This window comes from Heteronotia binoei, chromosome 9 (genome assembly GCF_032191835.1).
Source record: "Heteronotia binoei isolate CCM8104 ecotype False Entrance Well chromosome 9, APGP_CSIRO_Hbin_v1, whole genome shotgun sequence".
NCBI classification, from domain to species: Eukaryota; Metazoa; Chordata; class Lepidosauria; order Squamata; family Gekkonidae; genus Heteronotia; species Heteronotia binoei.
This window is the reverse complement of record NC_083231.1, coordinates 20,453,557-20,481,071: the sequence shown is the minus strand read 5'-3', so window position 1 is coordinate 20,481,071 and position 27,515 is coordinate 20,453,557. Positions and strand designations below refer to the sequence as shown.

Sequence of the window (27,515 nt, the reverse complement as noted above, 5' to 3'; positions counted from 1 at the left end):
GAAGCCTGCTCGACCGAACGGGCCCACCGTGATTCCAGAGTTTCGTCTTGTCGTTTGCAAACTCTTACGTCGATTGCCTTGAACGACGGGAGAGATCTCGTAGCGCGGAGCACAATAAACAAGACCTGCTCTATCCTTTGATGCGGTGAGATAAAGAACTCATTTATTGCTCAATCAAACTGCGATTACCATTCCCGCGGCCTTATCTACTCGAAAGCAGAAATCAAATTAATCAGTGCATTTTCAGTCACAGATTAACTGTTCCTTTTTTAGGAAATGCAACGCGAACTGCACAAAGACTGGGAAACCAAAGGGATTTCACAATATTACGTTTGACTTCATTTCTGAACTTTTTTCGTCCTTTCTTTGCATCTTTTGTGCTGCTGTTCTTGTTATACCCTGGACTAGATGCCCCAGGCTAGCCCAGTCTCATCAGATCTCAGTTGTTAAGGAGGGCTGCCCCTGGCTAGTGCTTAGATGGGAGACCAATCAATCAATCAATCAATTTTATTTATATCCCGCCCTCCCCACCGAAGCAGGCTCAGGGCGGCTAACAACACAATCAATACATTAGTTTTACAAGGTATTTAAACAAAACTAATTAACACATTAATTCAAATTCTACTAAAACTCTAAAATCAATAAAATTAATATACTGGTGCTATTATACAGATTTCATTAGCAGTTTCCCCCTTAGACGATGAAGGCCAATCGAAAAAGGGTGGTCTTGCAGGCCCTGCGGAACTGTTCAAATTCCCGCAGGGCCCGCATATCCTCTGGAAGCTGGTTCCATAGGCGTGGAGCCATAACAGAGAAAGCCCAATCACGGGTGCTCTGAAGCTTTACCTCTCTCGGCCCGGGGATAGTCAGCAAGTTCTTCCCAGCTGACCTCAGTGCTCTCTGGGGTTCGTATGGGGAAAGACGGTCCCTAAGGTAGGCAGGTCCTCGGCCATATAGGACCACCAAGGAAGTCCAGGGTTCCTATGGCAAACCACCTCTGTTCATCTCTTGCCTTCCAAACTCTATGGGGTTGCCATACGTTGGCTAGGAGACCAGCACTTTCCATTCCAGTCAGATGGCTAGAAATGGCCATCACCATAATAAGGGCTTTTTTTGTAGAAAAAGCCCAGCAGGAACTCATATGCATATTAGGCCACACCTCCTGGCATCACCATTGCTTTGCTCAAGGCTTTTTTTGTAGAAAAAGCCCAGTGGGAATCATTTGCACATTAGGCCACACCCCCTGACACCAAGCCAGCCGGAACTGCGTTCTTGTGCGTTCCTGTTCAAAAGAAAAGCCCTGACAATAATACTGGTGTATGGTTTAGTATGGTTTAGGAACCCAGGAACCCCATGGCGCAGAGTGGTAAAGCTGCAGTACTGCAGTCCAAGCTCTGCTCATGACCTGAGTTCAATCCCAGCGGAAGCTGGTTTCAGGTAGCTGGCTCAAGGTTGACTCAGCCTTCCATCCTTCTGGGGTCAGTAAAATGAGTACCCAGCTTGCTGAGGGTAAAGTATAAATGACTGGGGAAGGCAATGGCAAACCACCTTGTAAAAAGTCTGCCGGGAGAACATCGTGATGCGACGTCACCCCAGAGTCCGAAATGACTGTTGCTTGCACAGGGGACTACCTTGACCTTTTTTGTGGTTTAGTCATCCATGCGTAGAGATGTCAATCAGGTTTTCTGCTGGTGAAAGAGGAAGGAAAGGGTCCCAATCTGACTACCTAAAATGGCTTTGCTGAGTATCATGGGACCTGCACAGACAAAACTCATGGAGCTAACACAAAAATGTGTGAGCCAGAGGCTAAAGACTCAGGGCAATTTCCCACCCAGCTTACCGAGGAGCGAAGTCCCTCCTCACCGCACAACATCTGCTCGGATTTCCCACCAACTGCTCCGCGGATTCAGGAAGTGCCGGACCTTTTGCGTTGCTAACGTAAACTAGGGTTTTAGCGATTTTCATTTGAGATGCAAAAGGTGCGGCACTTCCTGAATCCGCGGAGCAGTTGGTGGGAAATCCGAGCGGACGCTGCGCGGTGAGGAGGGACTTCACTCCTCGGTAAGCTGGGTGGGAAATTGCCCTCAGCTTAGAGGGAACACTGCAGAGGCAACCCTGAATACTGATGAACATTCTGATTTGTTTAGGAACCCAGGAGCCCTGTGGCACAGAGTGGTAAAGCCGCAGTGCTGCAGACCAAGCTCTCTGCTCACGACCTGAGTTCAATCCCAGGAACATTGCCAGTTAGCTCACAGTAACTCAGTAACACAGCTTAGAGGGAACACTGCAGTGGCAACCCTGAATACTGATGAACATTCTGATTTGTACCACACAGGGCTTTTTTTTGTAGCAGGAACTCCTTTGCATATTAGGCCACACACCCCTGATGTAGCCAATCCTCCTGGAGCTTACAGTAGACCCTGTAAGAAGAGCCCTGTAAGCTCTTGGAGGATTAGCTACATCACGGGTGTATGGCCTAATATGCAGAGGAGTTCCTGATGCAAAAAAAGCCCTGGTACCACAAGAGACACCCAGCAAGTTCAGAAAGGTTCAGGTAAGCGTTGTGTTATTAATGGAATTACAGTTATTAATGGAATTGCAGTTTGATGGGGAACCTACTGCACATCCCCAACTGCGTTAGGAACCCCAGTGGAAGGTTCCTTTATGGACGTCTCGCGTTTGACATTAAGCTACATAGAACAGAATGGCCCCCGTACATTTCCCTGAGCTGAAGCACCAAAAAAAAGAGAAGAAGTCATTCCAAAGTTAGCTTTGTGTGTGCGTCTGTCGGGTGTGTGTGTGTGTGTGTCCCCTCTGAGTCATGAAAACAAGCCCCCGGAGAAAGGGATTCCATTGCATCTCTAATTGCGTTTGGCAGCAAAGCCTGGCGGTTGGATGAATCAGGCGGCAGATGCAGCCGCGTGGAAACCTTCTCGGTGAGCAGCTGTGAATGATCTTGTGCCACTCAGGATCTGCATCAAAGGCCGAAAGATGGCTCCGGGCAGACCCTGTGAGAGATGTGCCAGGACTGTCTAACCTTCAGGGTCCAGCCATGGGCTGAGAGAGGGAGAGAGAGAGAGCTGCCTTTGCATTCCTGGCTGCAGGCTTCCTCTGTCCTTTCCAATGGGCTTGTAGCCATAAATCACTGCGAGTCGTACTCCGGAGGTATGGTAGGACAGAGAAGGGGAGAAGCTGGTAAAGGCTTCTGCGTGCTCAACTAAAGAAATATGCTTGGACCTGGCAGCAGCTGATTCAGTGGTATTCTTTATTCTTGACCTCCATTGGCTGGATAAGCAACTCTGGATAGCCCAAGGGGCAGCATCAGGCTGGAGACCCATAAGAATAGTCTTTCCTAAGGAATATTGAACTGTTCGCTACTTCCATGAAAACCTACATTTCTGTTTCTTCATGCAATTACGGGGGAAAGAGGAGACTGGATTTATATCGTGCCCTTCACTGCCTCAAGGAGTCTCAGAGCGGCTTACAACAGGACCGGATCTACATGTTTTTTGAGGGGGGGGGTGGGAAATTAAAAAATGACGCCCCCTTTTGGGACATTTTGTCTTATGGTCCCATAGAATACAATGGACTCCATGTCCAATTTGGCGCCACCCCCTCTGTCGGCGCCCGGGGCAAGCACCCCCCTCTGCCCCCCTTAGATCCAGCCCTGGCTTGCAATCTGCTTTCCTTTCTTCTCCCCACAACAGACATCCTGTGAGCAATGTTCCCTCTAAGCTGCAGAGTCTTGTGAGCAAAAATTCTACTTTGTGAGCTACTGGGAGGGCTTTTTTTTGAGCAGGAATGCACAGGAATGCAGTGAGCTACTGGCATTCAAATCGTGAGCTACTGCATCAATTATTGGGGTCATCCTTCCCGAGCTAAGACAAAAATGTGTGAGCTGGAGGCTAAAAATCTGTGAGCTAGGGCACGCAAACTCAGCTAAGAGGGAACACTGCCTGTGAGGTAGGTGGAGCTGAGAGAGACAAGGAAAAGGGGTGGGCCAGACTGAAGAGTAGGGAGGGGCTGTAGTTCACCACAGAGCATCTGCTTGGCATGGAGAAGGCCCGCAGCATCTCCAGTTAAAAGAATCAGGTAGGAGATGATGTGAAAGACCTCAACCTGAGACACTGGAGAACCTCTGCCAGCCTGAGTAGACAGTTCAGATTGTGATGGACCAAGGGTCAGACAAGGAAGCTTCATGTGCTCTTGGAAAGGTCAGCTGAGTCAAACATGACTTACTGGTCTTGTGTGAACTGCTCCTCAAACCCACTGGTCCTACTGGTCAGGAATGCTTTTTTTTTTTTTTAACTCAGTTTTTTATTCTTATATATCTTCTACAACACAGATGAATTTTTTTTTTTAAAAAAATGTAAACAGTCGAAAACAACAAACAGGTCCCTTTAAAAACAGACGCTGAGGCCATCTTGTGGTTAACTTTTGGTACAATTCTAGTTCAAAATGAACATTGAATTCTTTGTTGTCATACGTTGGTGAGGCGTAACAGGTATTGGAGGGGGCTGGTCAACTTCTGCTTGCCTGGGAGCTGTCCTTTTCTCTGGACAGCATTCCAGGGGCTGCAGGTGACCCTCTAGTGATTGGTCAGCCTCCAGAACAAACTTGTACCATGTAGCTTTAACAATTATGGACTTCAGAAACTACAGCATAGATGGAACCTTATATACATCATCCAAAAAGGATTCCATATTGAAGTGTGGAATGTCTGTTTCTTGTGAGTGAAATTGTGGGTAGATTTTTTTTTTTAAAAAAAAAGACTTTTCCATGATTAAAATCAGAAAGGGCCACCGGGGTTCGTATCACTTCACTTCAGGGGGTGGATCCAACTTAGGAGATCTCTTTATGGCTGCCAACTGGGCACCTTGGCGTTAACACTAATTATGCAGTTAAAAATAAAAATAAACGGAAATAGAATTAAAAATGATCCGACTGAGAAAAGAATAATTGAATATTCTCCTTAGGTTTCCCAGAATCACACACCTATTACTGAACATTCCATATTTCTTTTGTCCCTTCAAGAGACAACAGCCGATAGGACAATCTCTCTCTCTCTCTCTCTGTATGTGAGTGTGTGAGAGAGAGAGCCTTGTGTAGTTTGGGCATCAATATTATCCTATCCAAATAGGGAGGTGAATTCTACCATACATCAGCTGCCAGGAGCTATCTATTTTATATTTTAGTATATTTCTATTCCGTCCATTCCCTGTAGGGCTCAGGGCAGAACACAACATATAATAAAACAATAAAATACAATAAAAGCATATACAGGCACAGGTTCCCCCAGTGGTGAAAGTAAGCCAGCCTGACCTTGCGTGGTGGGTTTTGTCCCATCTTGTTTTGACCTGAGAGAGATTGTACCAGGAAGAAATTTAAGTTATTTTCACCACAGGTGTCCCTGTAGAGGTCTAGTTTCAATCACTCTCTAAAAAATTTAGAAATACATTGATATAGGATAGTTTTAGGTGGGTAGCCATGTTGGTCTGCAGTAGAAGGCCAAGATTCGAGAGCAGTAGCACCCTAAAGACCAACAAGCTTTCCAGGGTAGAAGCATTCAAGAGTCCAAGCTCCCTCAGTCAGGTATCTGACTGGAAAACCTTGTTGATGTTTAAGGTGCTACCGAACTCAAATATTGGTCAGGAAGTTAGTCTAGATATTCTGTACAAACTGCTTTTTTTGTAGCAGGACCACCTTTGCATATCAGGCCACGCCTCCCTGATGTAGCCAATCCTCCAAGAGCTTACTGGACTTTTAGTACAGGGCCTACTGTAAGCTCTTGGAGGATTGGCTGCATCAGGGGTGTGTGGCCTAATATGCAAAGAAGTCCTTTCTACAAAAAAGCCCTGCCAATAAGTGTTTTGTGATGGCTAATAAGCACTTGATCCATAGCTGGAATAGCATTTCAAAGCTCTGTTAGATTAGCTCATGTTTCAGAACACATTCGACCCCCCCCCCCGGTATATGGTTCGCAGTGACTTATTGTCTCCCCCACCCCCATCCGAGGCTTCCCCCACACAAAATTACTAGCTGCAGACCTGGCAGAAAAATGAACTACCCAGGCAATGACAAAGCACCCAGACATATAATTATAAGAAATGTTAATTACAGCAAAGAACTTGTCATTAGAAGAAGTCAGGGAAGAAAAGAATTATATCGATTGTTGATGTCTAATGAAGAAATCAGGTCGATGCCGGCGCCCTCAGCTATAGCTTTGCTGCCCACGAATGTTCCTTGGAAACACTTTATTTTCCCACCTGAAGCGGAGATCTTCGGCAAGATCGCTCCTGCCGCTTTTATCGAGGTAGCGAGTCAGGAGCTGGAGCTTGTCAGCCGATCTCGGCAAGTTCCTTTTCCAGAAGCACAGGACTTCGTAGATCTGTTCAGTGAGATCATCGGGGCACTTCAGTTTAATAAACTGAAGAGTGCTTCGGCGCAGAGGAAGGAAGAGCGCGAGGGACGAAGCGTTATCTTCCGACAGCTCGCCTGACAGCCAGAGCAGTAGGCTGTCCCACAATGCCTCTGTTAGTCAAAAAAATTATCTTGTAAAGATACCGATCTCTCTCTCTCTCTCTCTTTTTTTTCTCAAAAAAAGACAAGCCACATTTAAAAGGATTTAAAAAAATAGTATGTATTTCAAAAAAATGGAGGAACTGAGGCCTACTACTACGGTTGCCAGCCACCAGGTGGGGCCTGGAGATCTCCTGCTTTTACAGGAGAGGCTGCTAACCCTGGAAGAAATAGGAAGGACAACTCCTGAGGAAGTTCACTGACAAATGAGCCTATATCCGGGTGCTCACTGGACCTTCCTTGTAACATTGCAATGTGAGAACGGACCTTGTTGTAACACTGTTATGTGAACAGACATTTCTAGTAAAGATTATATGATTTAAAAAGATTTTTCTTAAATGGTTTTACTAAACGTGGTTAGCCAGTGCATCACAGTGTTCGTTTCTCTTATTGCCTGTTATATGAACTGTGATCCCTTTTTGTTGATTAGGTCTCCAGGTGGGGCCTGGAGACCTCCTGCTTTAACAACTGATCTCCAGCTGGCAGAGATCAGCTCCCCTGGAGGAAATGGCTGCATTGGAGAGTGAACTCTATGGCATTATAGCCTGCTGAGGTACCTCCCCTCTCCAAACCCCAACCTTCCTGGGCTCCGTTTCCCAAATCTCCAGGTATTTTGCAATTCAGAGCTGACAAACCTATCAATATTACCTGCTTCTAGGTAAGCATACAACCCCTCCCCCCAAACCGCCCCCCCCTTCCTACCTAATGGATCCTTTGACATTCTTTTTGTGCTTTGTGGGCGACTGATGATCTTCTCTTTCTAGATAAGAAAAGAAATTCAGTATTTATTACTGAGAGAGGGGAAATCAAATCAAACAGCATTCAGGGTGGCACTTGGAAAGCACACTACGGCCAGACCTTTAAGGAACACCGCCCCCCCTCCAAGAAATGCAGGCAAGTGTGACACCATGTACATCAGAGCTACAACACCCAGAGCTACAACCAGTCATTCATGCACTCACTTGTGGCGAGTTGAAAATTGGCTCCATTTGATCAGTTTTCAAAAATCTGGTTTGGTTTTTTTTTCTTTTCAGCTGCAAGTGATTAGCATTGGTGTGTGTGTGTGTGTGTATGTGTGTGTGGCTAGTACAATATTTAAAACTTGGTTTGAAATGTACAGAAAAGACTGTATGAGATATTTGGCTGCAGGTTTTATTTTGTTTCTTTCTGTTCAGGTGGTGACACATACCCCTGCCATTTTAGCCTTGGGAACTTCTGTGGCAAAGGCACCTGCGGTGCCAGCTGCAACCAGAGTTCTCTCCTAAAGTTTTTGGCTGCAGATGACTTCTTGTCTGTTAACTGAAGGAGCTGACAGTAAAGCAAAGGGAGTCAGGACTTCTGAGGATCGTTTCAGAGGGTAGCTGCATTGGTGTGGAACAGAAGAGCAAGATTTTAATCCCTTAGACAGCAGCAAGAGTTTCGTGGTATAAGCTTTCAAGAGTCAGAGCTCTCAAGAGAGCCAGTTCGGTGTAGTGGTTAAGTGTGCGGACTCTTATCTGGGAGAACTGGGTTTGATTCCCCACTCCTCCCCATGCAGCTGCTGGAGTGACATTGGGACAGCCAGGCCTCAGATTCAGTGGGAGCTCACAGGAGCACAGCTCCTGAACCTTTCTGAGAGTTCCACCTCCTTGTCCATTGAATAGTATGTGCAGTTGCATAACAATCCCTGGATGAGCTCCACCACCTATTTTTCTACAAAATGACCCCTGGGGACAGTCATAACTCTGTTCTGGAAAGAGCAATTTCTGTTGGCGCTCTCAGCCTCACTTACCTCAGAGTGTCTGTTGTGGGGAGAGGAAGGGAAAGGAGATGGTAAACTGCTCTGAGACTCCTTTGAGTAGTGCAGGAAAGGAAAGGTCCCTTGCACAAGCACCAGTCGTTTCCGACTCTGGGGTGGCGTTGCTTTCACAACATTTTCACGGAAGACTTTTTACGGGGTGGTTTTCCATTGCCTTCCCCAGTCTTTTACACTTTCCCCCCAGCAAGCTGGGTACTCATTTTACTGACCTTGGAAAGATGGAAAGCTGAGTCAACCTTGGGCCGACTACCTGAATCCAGCTTCTGCCGGAATCGAACTCAGGTTGTGAGCAGAGAGTTCAGACCACAGTACTGCAGTACTGCTGCTTTACCACTCTGCGCCACGGAGCCGCAGTGAAGGGTGGGGTATAAATCCAATCTCTACTTCTTTGTCAGCTACAATCAGGAATGGAGAGCCTGAGTCCTTATATCCCAGTCAGATGGGGTGCAGGGCAGTGTTTCTTCTAAACTGCAGGGTCTTGTGAGCAAAAATTCTACGTTGTGACCTACAGGTATTAAAATTGTGAGCTACTGGCATTAAAGCTGTGAGCTACTCCATAAATTATTGTGCTCTGGGGCCATTTTTCCTGAACTAAGACAAAAATGTATGAGTTGGAGGCTAAAAATCTGTGAGCTAGCTCATGCTAACTCAGTTTAGAGGGAACACTGGTGCAGGGGTGTTGCAAAGAAAGGAGTCAGGATATAAATAATACAGTGGGACTTTTGAAGAATCTTCCACTAAGCAGGGTTGCTGTCTCCCTTCTTCCTGTGCTGTATTTGATTTTTTTTTAAGGATTTTCAAATGAATTTTTCTTCCAAACTGAATCTAAAGTTAGCACCTCTTCAGATGCTATTGCTATGATTTCCTAAGCAGGACAAAGAATTGCAAATAGTTGAAGCTAGCTGTAGTCATTAGCAGGGCTTATTTTTTGAAGCAGGAACTCCTTTGTCTATTAGGCCACACACCCCTGATGTAGCCAGTCCTCCAAGAGCTTACAGTAGGCCCTGGAAGAAGAGCTCTGTAAGCTCTTGGAGGACTGGCTACATCAGGAGCGTGTGGCCTAATATGCAAAGGAGTTCCTGCTATGAAAAACAAGGGGAGGGACGGTGGCTCAGTGGTAGAGCATCTGCTTGGTAAGCAGAAGGTCCCAGGTTTAACCCCGGCATCTCCAAAAAAGGGTCCAAGCAAAAAGGTGTGAAAAACCTCAGCTTCAGACCCTGGAGAGCCGCTGCTAGTCTGAGTAGACAATACTGACTTTGATGGACCGAGGGTCTGATTCAGTATAAGGCAGCTTCATATGTTCATATGTTCAAAAACGTCATTAGAATTGGTTCTACTGCAGCTTTAGCACCTGGATCATTCAGAATACTGGTGTGCCTTGATATTGCGTGCTTTTGAAACCATTTTGGCTCCAGTGTGTTACTGCTACACCTTGGGCATTCAAGTCATGCGTCCAAAGCAGAGGAACCCCATGCAGGTGGGAGCCAGAAGGAACCTTCCTAAAACATCTACATCTCTCAAAGTTTTCTCAAAATGCAGCTTGCAAAGGATCTATGTGGCCAGTGAACAACTGAGGAATCAGAATCTTTTGTTTTAGTCAACCAACAGCATCAACAATAACAGAATCCTCATTTTCCTGTAAGATCTTAACAGGAAAAAAAGAGAGAAGACAGTGCCATTTCAATCACCAGCAATGCTGAAAAGCCATGCTTCAAGATAGGAGTCCGGCCCTTTTCAACTTCTTGCCAACTCATTGTTGGAAAATGGCACAATCAGTAAGTCTATTTCAGTGCTTAAGTGCTCAGTTCATCTGTAAGGGTGTTTTTACACTGATAGTTTGTGACTCTCTATCACCGCATTGGAAACTCACCTTTTACATTACCTAACATTCTCACAACTGTTTTTTAATCATTGCTGCCCGAAGCATCTACATTTGTTTTGGTGAGATGAGTTCTGGTGCTGCTGCAATGTTTTTCTCAAAACTAGTTTTGATCCAGTCATTTCTCTACAGCCGTTTCAAACTTGTATTGTAGAAGTTTTCATGCATTTTAAAAGACTCCTCCAAAAGCCACAAGGTGCAGTGATTTGCGTGAGAACTGACAGCACTTGAAATTTTTACATATCATTGCTTGCCTCATCTTGCAATTTAAATTTGTATTGTTTTTGCAGTGCTGACACGATTTCCAAGCAATCGTATACATTTAACTAAGCGCTGGTATTCCATCTGCCCTCTGATCAAATTGAAACGTTTTCAGCAGGAAATATAGAAGTTTGGCTATGTAAAATGAGCAGAGAAGAAAAAATCCACCAATGTAAAAGGAAAATAATTAAAGCGGAACGGTGGCAGGTGATTGGAAGACTCTAAAATTCTGGATCAAACTGAATGTAAAAACACCCTGTATCTGCAAATTAAGGCCTGCAGTTCTTGGGAACTCTCCAAGGTCATGATCAAATCCAGGAATTTCATAGCAAAGGAGCAGTGGTGGCCACAGTGACAACCCATAGAAGAAGATGAAGACTGTAGATTTATGCCCTGCCCTTCTCTCTGAATCACAAAGTGGCTTACAATCTCCTATATCTTCTCCCCCCACAACAGACACCCTGTGAGGTGGGTGGGGCTGAGAGAGCGCTTACCGCAGCTACCCTTTCAAGGACAACTCCTGCGATAGCTATGGCTGACCCAAGGCCATCCCAGCAGGTGCAAATGGAGGAGTGGGGAATCAAACCCGGTTCTCCCAGATAAGAGTCCATACACTTAACCACTACACCAAAGTGGCTCCAATACACCAAATAGGAATCTAAAATGATGGATCTAGTTATGGTGCGAATAGTGGCCAGTTGGTAGCGTAGCTGCTCGGAACACCTCCCTTCCCCTTTAGTTTAATTGCAAACCCAACGATCACGTAGCATTACAGACTGCAGGTCAGGCACGACCTTCTGGAACGTACCTTTGGCAAGGTTAGAGCCAATTTGCAAACAGGCTCCTGGTGTTGGTAGTCTTGGGGCAGAAGCGGTTGCTCCAGGTTCTTGGCTATGGCTTCTTTGCTCACTTTATAAAACAAGGCCGTTCCCTTGAAATGAGGCGAGCTGTAGTTACCGTATTCGTCCACTTCCTTGATTTGAAGGCCAAGCCTCGGCTTTCTCTGCGCGTGAAAAGTAAGTCTGTACATTTTTCCAACCGTTATTCCATCATCTATATAATATGGAATGCAAAAAAGTAACATGGTGGCCAAGGTTATCGCTTTGGAGCAACGTTCTAAAACTTTTGTGCATTATCTATTTCTTAACTTCCATTCCAACTCCATGCCCGAGACGGTGAGCAGAAATAAAATAATAACTCACATGTATGAGCTCCTCTTTTTTTAAAAAAATAATAATCACTGACTCAGAAGTCTGAAATCCCACTGCGTTGCTAACCTTGAAGAGCACAATTCAGATAGCATTACTGGGGATAATTGAATGAAAGCTCAATGAATATTCCCGACTCAATTCGGCATATATTGCTTGTTTGTTCCTTTTATCATAATCCGTAAAGATTTATTTTGCAAGCTTTCCTTCTCCCCAGATTTGTCTATTCTGCCTCCCTGTTATTATTTATTGAACGCTACTGAGGGGGGAGGTTAGTGAGGCTGTGGCAAAATTTTGGGCTGACATCCTTAAATTTAAATCTGACCACGTACGAATGCATCTGTAAGCTTGGTTTTGTTTTGATTTTATCTCCAATGTTTACATTTTATATCCTGTGTATTTTTATTCGCAACTGTTATGCCATTAAAGGTTTGGTGTGCAATGACAACTCAACAGATCTAGTTTATCTCCAAACAAGTGCAGATTTATCGATATCGTTGTTGTTGCTGTTAATACGATTAATATGATTCGTAACAATATCATTCTTGTTGTCATGCATTTATGTGGGCCCTGGTTGGCACGGGTGGCAACAATGAAAAAAAAATAGTGCTTACACAGGAAGGTGTTCCCTCTAAGCTGAGCTACTGTGAGCTAGCTCACAGTTTTTTAGCCTCCGGCTCACACATTTTTGTCTTAGCTCAGGAAAAATAGCCCCAGAGCAAACTAATGTATACATCCGCTCACAACTGTAATGCCAATAGCTCACAAAGTAGAATTTTTGTTCACAGGACTTCACAGTTTAGAGGGAGTACTGGTTATAGGGGAAAGGGATACCCCCATGAACACAGGTAGCCAACGGCAGCTCTTCAGATGTGTGTGGCTGGGGCTGATGGGAGTTGTAGGCAAAAAGCATCTGGAGAGCTACTATTGGCCACCCCTGCCCATGAAGTCCCCACTTGAATAGTCTAATTCTCAAATTGACCATATCTGAGGAGACTTAAATCCAGTGACTGGAGCTGTGAATGGGCATGAGAGAAGCCTGAAAAACATCTCAGGTTTGCAACAACAAAAAAAATCATCTGAAATCTAAAAAAGAAAACTGGGAAGGGGGAGGTTATAAAATGAAAAGGAACATGTGCAGTTTTTTTTTTAAATGGATGCCTTTAGTGGCTGTTGTTAGGCCACCTCAGTAGTTATGTAAGCATTCCAAGCTTGGTTTCTATCAGGAAAAGGTTTGTTGGGGGGGGGGGGGTGAGGGGAGGGACAGGGCCCTTTCAAAGCCTGTTCTGGCCTTTGAGGTAGGACTGAAGCAACCACTCAATGACTTGATAGCACTCAACTTGCATGACTCAGTTTGGTGTAGTGCTTAAGTGTGCAGTGGTTTGGTGTAGTGGTTAAGTGTGCGGACTCTTATCTGGGAGAACCAGGTTTGATTCCCCAGTTCTCCACATGCACCTGCTGGAATGGCCTTGGGTCAGCCATATCTATCACAGGAGTTGTCCTTGAAAAGGCAGCTGCTGGGAGAGCCCTCTCAGCCCCACCCACCTCACAGGGTGGAGGAAGATAAAGGAGATTGTAAGCTGCTCTGAGTCTCTGATTCAGAGAGAAGGGCAGGGTATAAATCTGCAGTCGTCTTCAAACTGGAGAGCCAGTTTGGTGCAGTGGTTAAGTGTGCAGACTCTTATCTGGGAGAACCGGGTTTGATTCCCCACTCCTCCACTCGCACCTGCTGGAATGGCCTTGCGTCAGCCATAGCTCTGGCAGAGGTTGTCCTTGAAAGGGCAGCTGCTGTGAGAGCCCTCTCCAGCCCCACCCACCTCACAGGGTGTCTGTTGTGGGGGAGGAAGGGAAAGGAGATTGTGAGCCGCTCTGAGACTCTTCGGAGTGGAGGGCGGGATATAAATCCAATATCTTTATCTTCTTCTTCTCACCCAGCCTTGGCTGCTTGCTGCTGTTCAACAGCAGCCATCCCATGAAAAACTAAGATAGGCAGTTGGCTGGCCCACCTGAGCCCTATGCTATGTGGGGGAGAAAGTGGCACCAGAGTCCTCTATGAGGTGGGGCTGGTGGTGGCACCTGGATCTCCCAAGGCCTGCATGGGACAAGGCAGGTGGCATCTGGCCCACTCACGCCCAATGTGATGTGAGGCAGGGCAAGGAGTGTGGTCCCACCCAACAGCTGTGTGAGGAGAGGCAAATGGCCACACTGAGTATGCCCAGTACCTGTGTAAGTTAAGGCAGGTGGTGGCACCTGGCCCACCCTTCCTTAGTCCTGCCTGAGGCAAGGAAGGCAGTGGCACATGCCCACCTTATCTGTGACTTCTCTTCCAACACCCTCAGAAACCATCAAGGAATTCCAGGATTATTATGCAGAGGCAGGCAATGGCAAACCTCTTTATGTCTTTTGCCTTGAAAACTCTGTGGTCTGAAGGGAAAAAAACCAGAACAGGACAAAAATTAGAATCCACACACCTGAAGCAAAAATGTTCCCACTAAATCTGAAGTGGACCTGTTCTCCTTCTTTGAGTCTGAACTGCGGAGAGGGCTCAGGGGGTCCCGAGAACCCTTCCTCCCTCAGGCTCTGCAGCTCCGGGTTCAGTTCCTTGGATGGAACTAGCAAGATGATGATCTTGTAAGGATCTTCTTTGTGCTGATATAAGACCACGTTAGCCAGGGTGTTGTGGGTGTCCTCCTCCAGATGCTGAACAAAGTGGGCCAGATGTGCCTTGTCCATCGCAGAGGACTGGCGGACAACAATAAAGCTGCGAGAGGATATAGAAAGGGGGCAGGGATCATGTTTCACCTTTAGCAAGAAACATATGTATTGTGTGACCCGTGTGTGAATTATGAAGCCATGCCATGTTGCCAAGAAAATCAGGTCTGACTTATAACCACTTCAGTGCCACTCAAGTTATATGATCCCATTCCCACACAGATGTGGTTTTGTTAATATAAGCATCAAGCAGTGACATCAATTTGAATGGGCCATTCTGTGATGAAAATTCTTCCTGGAATGTATGTATAACCGAATGGTCCCCATGCTAAAAAATTAAAAACTCCGTGCATCTAGAAAAGTAGATAGCAAGGAGGCAAAGTAGGCTATGCCCTAAGATGCTAGTTTTCTGCACGCAGGATTTATTTTTCATTGAGGAAAATCCCAGAAACGATTGCTATTGTGGGATGAGCAGTTTGATGCCATGAGTTTCGGAGCCCTTGCCCACAAATTGCCAAAACACCCAGACCGATTTCCTACTAGCTTTACCTCTCTCACACTCTCCTTTTCTCAGTGGGGCTTCTGTCAGATTTTGCACAAGCTGCCCTGAGGCTGCAACTCACTCCTCCTCTTTCGCACAGCAAACAAGATCCTCTAAAAACCAGTTTCAGTTTGCCGCGTGAAAAAGGCGAAGCGGGTTGCAGCCCCGGGGCAGATAGTGTGAAATCCGCTGGAAGCCCCGCGGAGAAGAGGAGCGCGAGAGAGCCATAAGGCTAGTGGGGAATCGGTCTGAATGTTCAATCAAAAGCTTTCCAAAAGCTTCCTGCATTCGGCTGATGATGTGATGCACCTGGATTTATGAACCTGCCCTAAATATAGCAGCACTGATTCAGAGCTGGTGAAAATTGCTAAAAAGTGAGAAAACAAGAATGAATGCCTTACACTTTTTTCTCTCTCCCCCCCGCCCCCAACACTTTCCCTCAGTTATGATTCATAGATCTGATCTCATCCTGGAGTCATTTGGGTGTTTCTGCATCTCAGGATAAATATTTCAAGAGCTTCCTGAACATTTCTTTGCAGTACGGACTGATTGTCGAATGAGTAACTTCCTAGTCGCCTGTCTGTTCGAACACATTTTTACCTATTTGATGCCATCCATCAAACCCAATTGCACCTTTCTAAATGCTCGTTTAATTCAAACGAGACAAGGCCGCTCCGCACATTCCGCACAGTGACTTCATCCAGCAAAGTCCATCCCTCTTCTTTGCTTCTGCACCCCAGTAATTTCAAGGATTCGTTGAGATGGTCCCCTTGTCTTCTTGGGGAAGCACTCATGGCCCTGGAGAATTGCAAGATATGGATAGGACTGAAAATACTTCGGAGCATCAGGTTGGGTGGATGCGGTTAAATACAACTGCTTGGCTTCTCCCTCATAGCAATATGCTCTTTTGGGTCCTCGGGAGCAAAAGAAGTACTCAAACAGCAAACCTGGGATACAGCTCTGAAAGATGACAGAGGTCGGGCACATCTCTATCCAAGCGGAAGGGAATCATTTTATTTTAATGTATTTATTTAATCAGATTTGTATCCCGCCCTCCCCTTATGGGCTCAGGACAGCTAACAACATTTTAACACAACAATTCAGCTTAAAAACAAGACAATATAACGAAACAACAATATAACAATTTACAAAACTGTAAGCTGATCATCCAAGATTTGCTGCTATTATTGCTTTGGCGGTCACATATTGCTGACGTTATTGGTGCTCAGATATTATCATAGTGCCGGTCGGGCTCTCAGAGCTATGATGTAAATATTATAATGTAGCAGTTGCCCACCTCAGGTGTTAAATGCAAGCCGAAAAAGGTTCGGTCTTGCAGGCCCTGCGAAACTGTACTAGGTCCCGCAGAGCTCAAATTTCTTCTGGGAGGGCTTCCCACCGTGTGGGGGGCCACCACAGAAAAAGCCCCTGACCTGGTGGTGACCAACCATACTTCTTTTGATCCAGGGATGGTTAAAAGATTTTGAGAGCCTGAGTGTGGTGCCTGCTGGGATACATATGGGGAAAGGGGGTCTTGAAGGTAAGCAGGCGATCTCGTAGGCAATCATTGTCAAAACTTTGTGCCAGCAAACTATCTTTATGCTTTAGGATTCCCCAAATACAGCAGAGCTTTCATCCTAGCCTGTTTTACCTGTCTGCTCTCAACACTATTGGAAGGGAGATACTTACATATTCCCTACCCTCAGTGTCTGTGATCCTGACAACAGGACACAGCTGAAACAGTGGAACATGTGTCAGTATACTGTCCATTTTATAAGGACATCTGTTCCGCTTATCTCACCCCTACTCTGTGCAAGTTCCCAGGAAGATCTGAACAATTCTATACATATCTCCTCCTTGAAGATCACTCCAATGAGACCACCTCTAAAGTGGCCAAATTCAATGCTGAGACTGTCCACAAGAACGCAGATATTCCAAACTTTAAAATAACTTTTATTAATAATTACAGCACAAAAGGCTTAATCTTTGTGAATTCATTTTGCTGTTATATGTAAACTGCTTTGTTGTTGACCTGTTGATTGTAATAATAAACAAGATATTGGATTTATATCCCACCCTTCACTCCGAATCTCAGAGTGGTCACAATCTCCTTTACCGTCCTTCCCTACAACAAACACCCTGTGTGGTAGGTGAGGCTGAGAGGACTCTCCCAGAAGCTGCCCTTTTAAGGACAGCTCTGCGAGAGCTATGGCTGACCCAAGGCCATTCCAGCAGTTGCAAGTGGAGGAGTGGGGAATCAAATCTGGTTCTCCCAGATAAGAATCCATGCACTTAACCACTACACCAACAACGGAGTGTTGAGGCTGGTATCCTTAGCACATAGGACTGGGGAGATGGACTTTGTGAGGATGAATTGACAGAAGTGTGGGGCTTATAAATGGGCTGTGTCTGGTTTTGGGCAGTAGCCCTACGTCAAGTGGAACAAGGAGCTCCATCCTCAGAATCAGCGTCTGCAAAGATGAGAGAGGAATAGGAATGATACCGTTTCCAGTTAAATAGAAATGATTCTTTCTCACCGAAAATGATGCACGCTTGTAACTCGGTGTATAGAAGCGCTAGTTGCTCTGCCATGGTCCGTCTCATCTCCATCCCTCTTCTTTTCTGGATTTGGCGGACAGGGTAAAATAACTGTGGCGGATTTGTTGAACGGCTGGTCTGATGGATGCTGCAGCTGTACCAGTGGGCTCGTAGACACCACCGAATGATATACATCTTGCTTCGTTCTTAACAGTGAAAGTATGGATGGCTCGATCGGTTGGACCTGTGTATGAAATATATTTTCACTTATTGGCAACGGCCAGTTAGCCTACATGGACATTTACAGGACAGCATCAGCAGACGGCCCATGGTCTCCAAAGGAGCTAGCAGTCTAAAGCAAACAGCTGGTTTACATACAGGCTGATATGAACGTCAGGGCAGCAAGGTGAGGATCACTCAGTGGTGGAGGGGAATCCTCTATGGCCCCACCCCTTGTCCTGTTCCTCGGTTTTCCCTAGTGTTCAGAAGATGTTGGCCATCTTTATTTGGCTTGCTGCCCACTGTCCCAGCCTCAACTGAGGCCATGAGGCCGTAACACTGGCTTCCTCTTGTCATGTGACTATGATGTCATATCCTTGTAGCCAGGGGTGAAATTCTAGCAGGAACTCCTTTGCATATTAGGCCACACACCCCTGATGTAGCCAATCCTCCAAGAGCTTACAAAAAAGAGCCTTGTAAGCTCTTGGAGGATTGGCTACATCAGGGGTGTGTGGCCTAATAGGCAAAGGGAAGCTCCTGCTAGAATTCCACCTCTGCTAAATACTATGCTTGGAGTTACAGTTAAGAACATAAGAGAAGCCATGTTGGATCAGGCCAATGGCCCATCAAGTCCAACACTCTGTGTCACACAGTGGCAAAAAATTTTATATACACACATACACTGTGGCTAATACCCACTGATGGGCCTCTGCTCCATATTTTTATCTAAACCCCTCTTGAAGGTGGCTATACTTGTGGCCGCCACCACCTCCTGTGGCAGTGAATTCCACATGTTAATCACCCTTTGGGTGAAGAAGTACTTCCTTTTATCCGTTTTAACCTGTCTGCTCAGCAATTTCATCGAATGCCCACGAGTTCTTGTATTGTGAGAAAGGGAGAAAAGTACCTCTTTCTCTACTTTCTCCACCCCATGCATTATCTTGTAAACCTCTATCATGTCACCCGCAGTCGACATTTCTCCAAGCTAAAGAGTCCCAAGCGTTTCAACCTTTCTTCATAGGGAAAGTGCTCCAGCCCTTTAATCATTCTAGTTGCCCTTCTCTGGACTTTCTCCAATGCTATAATATCCTTTTTGAGGTGCGGCGACCAGAACTGCACACAGTACTCCAAATGAGACTGCACCAGTTACAGAAGTTCAGAACCATATGTAGTTTGGCCTGCAGGTAACCAGGAATTTCAAGGCGTGAGACTGAGATCAGAAACAAGGAGCCTGGTTTTTTTAGTGTCTTTACCTGGGAAACAAGGAGTACCTTCAGCCTGGAGCATTTCTCATGCAGACCTTTGGGCCAGCGACTGACCTCAGGGAACGTGAACCAAAGAATAACCTACTGCAGATGTGGATCTGAGAGCCTTGCATGAGAGGGCCTTGTAAGCTCCTGGAGGATTGGCTACATCGGGGTGTGTGGCCTCCTATGCAAAGGAGCTGCTGCTAGAATTCCACCCCTGCTTATAGCCTCGCAGGTCTGGGCTGCTGCCTTTTGGTGAATGGTGGGTCTAGAAAGACTGAAGATTTGTGAGCTAGATAATATCCCAGAAAGGACTGGACCGGACCCAGAGACCACCAGTTGCTGATCCCACATGTAAGTTACACTATGCGTAACTGCATGTATATCTTCCGTGCAAAGCGTGTTGAATCTACACTACCGCTACAGACTCTTTTACAAAATCTATTACCCTCTCCTGTAAATCAGGATAATGGTGTTTCCTAAACATTTCATGCGCCGCTTCATCAGTTATATATGATTGAGGCTGAGCCGACATACGCAGTGACTCAGTGTTGTAGTTACAGGCCGTGACCCAATGTTCTGATGCTCATGCGAGGGCTTCCCCATTCTCTTCTGTGAGCAGGGAAATGGCTGGAGCGTTCAAAAGGGAATCCTCCATCTGTGCTCAGAGCACTTGTGCACTTCCCTTCGTAGATAACAGCAGATGGGACAACGTGCCTGGGGCGGGCAGCAGCATGGAACGAGTGCCAATTTCTGTTCACGTTTTTCTGCTTCCCGAATTAGTTACTTCCACTGTAGATCCCGGAATGGTTTGATGCTAGTGAATCACCCACTAAATCGCAGGGTTCTCTCCAGTTCCATTCATCCTTCTGTTGTTTGGGAATTTTTGTTCTTTGTAGCACTCTGTTCTTCCTTAACGCTGAGGGTTTTTAAAACTTCTTTGTGTAAAACCAGGCCCCAGATTCAGCAGGGGCTCACAGGAGCACAGCTCCTGAACCTTTCTGAGGGTTCCCCCTCTTCCTCCCCACCTTCCTTGTCCATTGAATAGTAGGTGTAGCTGCATAACCATCCCTGGATAAGGAGAGCGGGCAACCAGCCAGCCAACAGGAGCTTTGCCATGCCCCCAGCAACCCTCATTAACCCCTGGAGAAGCCCTCACCACGCTTTCTCTGATTCTTATGTGATTTTGGGCAGCAGGTGGCTTGCTGGCCTTTTGACTGTAATGTAATGTAATGTAAAATTTTATTTATATCCCGCCCTCCCCCGCCGAAGCAGGCTCAGGGCGGCTAACAGCACTTCAAGTAAACAATACAATACAATACAATAATAAAACATTAAATTCACATTAAAATTCACATTAAAACAATCAATAATTAAAACATTCCTAATTCAGCACTGGTGGTAAACATTATTAATCTAACGGTAAACATTAATTCAGTTATTAGTAAACGCCTGTTTGAAGAGGACGGTCTTGCAGGCCCTGCGGAACTGATCTAAGTTCCGCAGGGCCCACACCTCCTCTGGGAGCTGGTTCCAGAATTGTGGGGCCGCAGCGGAAAAGGCCCGAGTGCGGGTGCTTTGAAGTTTGACTTCCTTTGACCCAGGGATATTCAGTCTGCTTTTTCCCACTGACCTCAGTGCTCTCTGGGGCTCATATGGGGAGAGACGGTCCCTCAGGTAGGTCGGTCCTTGGCCATATAGGGCTTTAAAGGTTATGACCAGCACTCTTGTACTGGATCCGGTATACAATCGGCAGCCAGTGCAGTCTGCGCAGCCCCGACTGTATATGCTCCCATCTTGGGAGACCAAGTAACAGCCTGGCTGCCACATTCTGCACCAGCTGCAGCTCCCGGGTCCGGTACAGAGGCAGCCCCATGTAGAGAGCATTACAGTAGTCCAGTCTTGAGGTGACCGTCGCGTGGATCACCATTGCTAGGTCCTGACGCTCTAGGAAAGGAGCCAACTGCCTCGCCCGCCTCAGATGGACGAATGCTGACTTGGCAGTGGCTGTTATCTGGGCCTCCATTGATAATGAAGGCTCCAGTAAGACACCCAGGTTCTTTACCCGCTGCGCCGTCTTCAGCGGCGCCCCGTCAAAGGCCAGGAGAGATATTTCCTTCCCCAGAGTGCCACGACCCACATGGAGAACCTCTGTCTTCGCTGGATTTAACTTCAGCCCACTCAGTCTAAGCCACGTTGCAACAGCCTGCAAAGCCCGGTCCAGGTTCCCCAGGGCGGAGGTGGGCTGGCCGTCCATTAGTAGATAGAGCTGGGTGTCATCTGCGTATTGATGGCAACCCAGCCCAAATCTCCGGGCAATCTGGGCGAGGGGGCGCATATAGATGTTAAATAACATCGGGGAGAGAACTGCTCCCTGGGGCACCCCACAGTCTAGTGTGCGCCTCTGGGATCTCTCACCCCCAATCGCCACCCTCTGTCCCCGACCCATGAGGAAGGAGGAAAGCCATTGTAAGGCCAGCCCCTCAACCCCTATGTCGGCGAGGCGGTGGATCAACAACTGATGATCGACTGTATCAAATGCAGCCGACAAATCTAATAACATCAGTATTGCCGCACCGCCTCGATCCAGTTGCCGCTGGAGGTCATCCACCAAGGCGACCAGGACCAGCTCCGTCCCGTGGCCCGGACGGAAGCCAGACTGGCACGGGTCTAAGATAGAAGCGTCATCTAGAAATCTCTGTAGCTGCAACTCCACTGCCCTCTCAATAATTTTACCTAAAAATGGTAAATTGGACATCGGTCAGTAGTTTGCCAATTCGGCCGGGTCTGCTGTAGATTTTTTCAGGAGGGGGCGGACCAAAGCCTCTTTCAGAGGTGTTGGAAAATGCCCCTCTAGGAGGGATCTATTTATGATGTCCCGTAAAGGACATCTGAGCTCCCTCTGGCAGGATTTAATCAGCCAAGAGGGGCAAGGGTCCAAGTCACATGTTGTTGGGCGAGCAGCAGAGAGAATTCCATCAACTTCCTCCAGGCTGAGTGGGTCGAAGTGGTCCAGTACTAAATCTGAAGACAGGCGCGGAGCCTCAGTTTCACTTACTGTATTTAATGTGATAGGCAGGTCTTGGCGGAGCGACGAGATTTTATCTGCAAAATATTTCGCAAATGCCTCACAGCCTATCTCCAATTCCCTAATATTTGGTTTGCCTTGTGGCAGTGTTATAAGATCTCCAATTACTCTAAACAATTGTGCTGGGCGCGATTTTGCAGATGCAATCTTGGCTGCGAAGTATTCTTTCTTCGCAGCCTTGACTGCCATCTCATAAGACCTCATAAGCGTTCTATAGGATGTTCTCGTCGCTTCGTCCCGAGTATGCCTCCACCGTCTCTCTAGTAGTCTGAGCCCTTGTTTCAGCTGGCGTAACTCCAAGGTATACCATGGTGGTGTCGGCTCAGGAGAACCCCAGGCAAGCAAAGCCTGCTTGGGCTGGCTGGATCTCTAGCTAGCCCAAGCAGGCGTTGCTCACCTGGGACTCTATTTTCTTGCAGCAGGTTACTTTTGGCTGGGGGGGGGGGGTTGGCATATGCTAACAAGTTATCCTAATGAGCTCCACCACCTATTTTTCTACAAAACAACCCATATGTAAAACATTTGAATCCTACTGTTCTCTGCAAGCAGAGGACAGTGCGTTGGTTGCTCTTCTCTTCAAGCTGATGTAGGGGGGCAAATTAACTAGCAGAATTTCTAAAATCAAGTTCAGAACTGGAATATGTATAATATGTATCGTATTTTTCGAACCATAAGATGCACTCCCCCCCCCCAAAAAAAAGTGGGGGGAAAAGTGTGTGCGTCTTATGGTCCGAAGGTACGTACCTTCGGGGGGGGGGCGATCCACTGCCTCTGCCTCCGATCCGGCGCTTCCCCTGCGCCTGCCTGCCTGGCTCCATCTTCTTCAGGCAAGCGCTGGAATCGCTCCACGTGGCCCCACCGCAAACCCAGCGCTTCGCAAGCGCCGGCTGAGGAGGGGGCAGCGTGCTCCCTCCTTGTCTGTCTGCTTGCCTGGCTCCACCTCTGATGCTTAAAGCAAGCGCTGGGATCGCTCCCTCCGCCCTCCGATCCCAGCGCTTGCTTTAAACATCACAGATGAAGCCAGGCACACAGGCAAAGAGGAAGCACCCGCCCCCTCCGCAAACCCAGCGCTTCGCGAGTGCCGGCTGTGGAGAGGGCAGCGTGCTTCCTCCTTGTCTGTCTGCTTGGCTCCACCTCTGATGTTTAAAGCAAGCGCTGGGATCGGAGTGTGGAGGGAGCGATCCCAGCGCTTGCTTTAAACATCAGAGGTGGAGCCAGGCAGACAGACAAGGAGGAAGCATGCTGCCCTCTCCACAGCCGGTGTTCGTGAAGCGCTGGGTTTGCGGAGGGGGCGAGTGCTTCCTCTTTGCCTGTGTGCCTGGCTTCAGCTGTGATGTTTAAAGCAAGCGCTGGGATCGCTCCCTCCACCCTCCGATTCCAGCACTTGCTTTAAACATCAGAGGTGGAGCCAGGCAGACAGACAAGGAAGAAGCACGCTGCCCTCTCCACAGCCGGCGCTCGCAAAGTGCTGGGTTTGTGGAGGGGGTGGGTGCTTCCTCTTTGCCTGTGTGCCTGGCTTCATCTGTGATGCTTAAAGCAAGCGCTGGGATCGGAGGGCGGAGGGAGCGATCCCAGCGCTTGCTTTAAGCATCAGAGGTGGAGCCAGGCAGACAGACAAGGAAGAAGCACGCTGCCCCCTCTGCAGCCGGCGCTTGTGAAGCGCTGGGTTTGCGGTGGGGCCACGTGGAGCGATCCCAGCGCTTGCCTGAAAAAGATGGAGCCAGGCAGGCAGGCACGGGGGCAGCACCGGATCGGAGGCAGAGGCAGCGGATCGCCCCCCAGGAGGAAGGTGCGTCCTATGGTCCGGAGCGCCTTATGGACCGAAAAATACGGTATTTCATTTGCATTTCTCCATCTCCTCCTGATACATGGTAAAACACTGCCAACGAAATGTCAATGCCATAGCGCATATGACTGCATCACAATTCTTTTTGTGCAGTGCTTTGCTTATGGGTGAATGCATTCCTGTGTATTGGTGAAATGCCGCAACCCAGAAGTCTGAAATGAAACCACAGTCATACAAGCCGATCAATATTGCTGTTTTGTGGCGGCACAGATGGACACATCTGTAATTCAGAGATGGGAAAAGATACAGATGAATTGAAGAAACTGAATACTGATAATGCAAAGGTAGAAATGGTAATGTAGAGGTGGAGAAAAATAAGATGAAGGAATGAAAATTTTGGCAAATATGCAGGCACATCTTCCTGTACATTTTATTTATTTAGTGAATTTCTATTCCGCCTATTCCCTGTAGGGCTCAGGGCGGAGTACAACATATAATAAAACAATAAAATACAATTAAAACATTTTAAAACAGACAAGTCAGGCACATAATTTGCAAAGATAAATTTAACTGCTGCTAATTGCTAACATCTTGGTTCCACTTTGGAAACGAGACAAATCAGAACTCCAAAATCTGGGGGAGAAATTTGTGCAAAAGTAATTTTAGCAGAATTCCTAGATGTCTGTTCACCACCGCGGATCCTGCACAAATTCTTGACCCTTGCTTCCAATTCACATAAACATGACTTGTCTTTTCCCACTTTTCTTACTGTGAGGAATATTGGTTCCTTTTCATAAAAATAGGCTGCGATTAGTATTGATGATTGGCAGGGCTATTTTTGTAGCAGGAACTCTTTTGCACCCCTAATGTAGCCAATCCTCCAAGAGCTTCCACGGCTCTTAGTACAGGGCTTACTGTAAGCTCCAGGAGGATTGGCTACATCAGGGGTGTGTGGCCTAATATGCAAAGGAGTTCCTGCTACAAAAAAAGCCCTGATGATTGGTGTAATGCCTGGTGATGGGACTGATGATGAAAACATGGAATTCTCCAGTATTTGAGAGAAGGGGCATTTGGAAAAGGTGCAGAGGCTGTGTGTGCGTGTTGTTATATTACAGTCCTGTCTCACTCTACTTTTTGGTGCCACCTCTCCTGCACATGCTGGCAAAGTGGTTCGGAAGGAGAAAGCAGGCAGAGAGATGAACTCACAGAAATGTGGGACAGTGTTATTATTTCAGTTATTGCAGCTCAAGGATTTAAGCAGTGTTTGAGAAGCAGAGGATTTGATTTGACTTATTCAGTTTTTAGCCCGCCCTTCCTGTGAACAGGCTCACAAATGGCAAGACAAATGGCAGCAATCTTAGCCCTCTCCAAAGAGGTAGCTGTAGACCATTTCTAAGGGGACGTTCCTTGGAAGGTAATAACTTTTCCAACCATCAGTTAGTGGGAAATAGGGTTGTCAAGTCCAATTCAAGAAATATCTGGGGACTTTGGGGGTGGAGCCAGGAGACTTTGGGGGTGGAGCCAGGAGACATTGGGGGCAGAGCCAGGAGACATTGGGGGCAGAGCCAGGAACAAGGGTATGACAAGCATAATTGAACTCCAAGGGAGTTCTGGCCATCACATTTAAAGGGACTGCACACCTTTTTAAATGTCTTCCTTCCATAGGAAATAATGAAGGATAGGGGAACCTTCTTTTGGGGTTCATAGAATTGGACCCCCTGATCCAATCGTTTTGAAACTTGGGCGGTACTTTGGGGAGAGGCACTAGATACTATACTGAAAATCTGGTGCCTCTACCTCAAAAAACAGCTCCCCCAGAGCCCCCCAAACCTCCAGATCAGTTCCCCATTATACCCTTTGAGAATCGATCTCCACATAGGGAATAATGAAGTGCTCAGCAGACATTTCCCTCCCCACCCCCGTTTCTAGTGAGTCTGAAGCAAGGGATTGGCCTCTCTACTCATGAGTTGCTGTCAACTTCTTAAAAGTAACACAGACACACCATCCCAAGAGGAAGCCTTTCAACTGGAGACTGAAGCCTCTGGAGGGGGAAAGGCACATGGTTCCCTGGGGGCGGGGCCTTCCCCTGCCGGCCAGCTGACTGGGGGCAGGAAGGAGCCTGGGAAAGCGGAAGAACCCCTGCTGTTTCCTTGGGATTGGCAAGCCTAGTGGGAAAGCTGTCATGCAGGGACAAGATGCTCAACCAAGGATTTAGAGCCTATATTCAGATATGCCTGGATGATTTTAATCTGACCCGGCTTTGGGACTGAAACAACTTGTTTTTGCAGCGAGCAAGCCAAGTACATCGTAATACTGCTGATATTCTTCTAGGTATGTCAGTGACTTCAGTACCATCAACCATGATACTTTCTTATGATGCTGTTCCATTACTTGGTTTCTTAAGGCTTACAGTTTGAAATTCATCTCTTGACTGGGTTCACATTGAACTGCAGTATGCAGGTTCAAGAGGGGCCTTAGAAATCATTTGGGATGACAGAATACACAGGCCAAAAATGATATGTATTAATAGATTCTTAGCCAGCACGATGGGGGAGGAAAATTTATAACGGAACAATGAGACAATGGAAATTGTACATTCTAATTATTAAACAATATATATATATATATATATATATATATATATATATATATATATATATATATATATATATATATATATATATATATATATATATATATATATATATATATATATATATATATATATATATAAACATAAGAGAAGCTATGTTGGATCAGGCCAATGGCCCTTCCAGTCCAACACTCTGTATCACGCAGTGGCCAAAAAAACAAGGTGCCATCAGGAGGTCATCAGGGGGGCCAGGACACTAGAAGCCCTCCTACTGTCTCCCCCCCCCCCCCCCAAGCACCCAGAATACAGAGCATCGCTGCCCCAGACAGAGAGTTGCATCTACACTTTGTGGCTAATAGCCACTGATGGACCTCTGCTCCATAGGTTTATCCAATCCCCTCTTGAAGCTGTCTATGCTTGTTACTGCCAGCACATCCTGTGGCAGTGAGTTCCATGTGTTCATCACCCTTCAGGTGAAGAAATACTTCCTTTTATCCATTCTAACCTGACTACTCAGCAATTTCATTGAATGCCCACGAGTTCTTGTATTGTGAGAAAGGGAGAAAAGGACTTCTTTCTCTACCTTCTCTCTCCCACGCATAATCTTGTAAACCTCTATCAAGTCACCCCTCAGTCGACATTGCTCCAATATAGTAGATCAGAATATATATTAGATAAATATATATATATTAGATGAATATATATTAAATAAATATATATATATATTACAGCAAAGAATATATTCCTCTCTTCCATGGTTTGCATACTTTCAACTGAAGAGCTTAGTAGCTGATGTTAGGGTAAAACAGTCATTATTCAGGCCACTGACTTTGAGCATTTAATTAAAAGTGAATTTAATGGCACTAAAGGATGTTTATTGCTCTTTTAAAAATACTGTTGCCTCTAAATGATGATCATTTACCATCATGTGCTAGGAGTTGGCAAGCAGACCTGGGTAGTTCTGTCTCTGCAGAGTCCTGGGTGATGATAAGGCGATCCAATATTTGTGCTGCAAAATCCATCAATATCCGTGTGCAGTTCTATAAATTATTAGCAAGATGGTACT

At 46.5% G+C, this 27,515-nt stretch overlaps 1 protein-coding gene across 1 annotated transcript in view; it reads right to left on the bottom strand.

Annotated features, from left to right (window-relative positions):
- Nucleotides 1–6,211: 6,211 nt before the first annotated feature.
- Nucleotides 6,212–27,515, bottom strand: part of DTHD1 (death domain containing 1) — a 43,578-nt gene continuing 22,274 nt past the window's right edge. The window contains exons 5-10 of the mRNA XM_060247355.1: nt 17,516–17,760; nt 15,612–15,776; nt 14,197–14,486; nt 11,326–11,570; nt 7,282–7,339; nt 6,212–6,531 (exon numbers count right to left, since the gene is read on the bottom strand). Of these exons, the coding sequence (XP_060103338.1) occupies nt 6,212–6,531; nt 7,282–7,339; nt 11,326–11,570; nt 14,197–14,486; nt 15,612–15,776; nt 17,516–17,760 (1,323 nt within the window). The remainder of the gene's footprint in view (nt 6,532–7,281; nt 7,340–11,325; nt 11,571–14,196; nt 14,487–15,611; nt 15,777–17,515; nt 17,761–27,515) is intronic.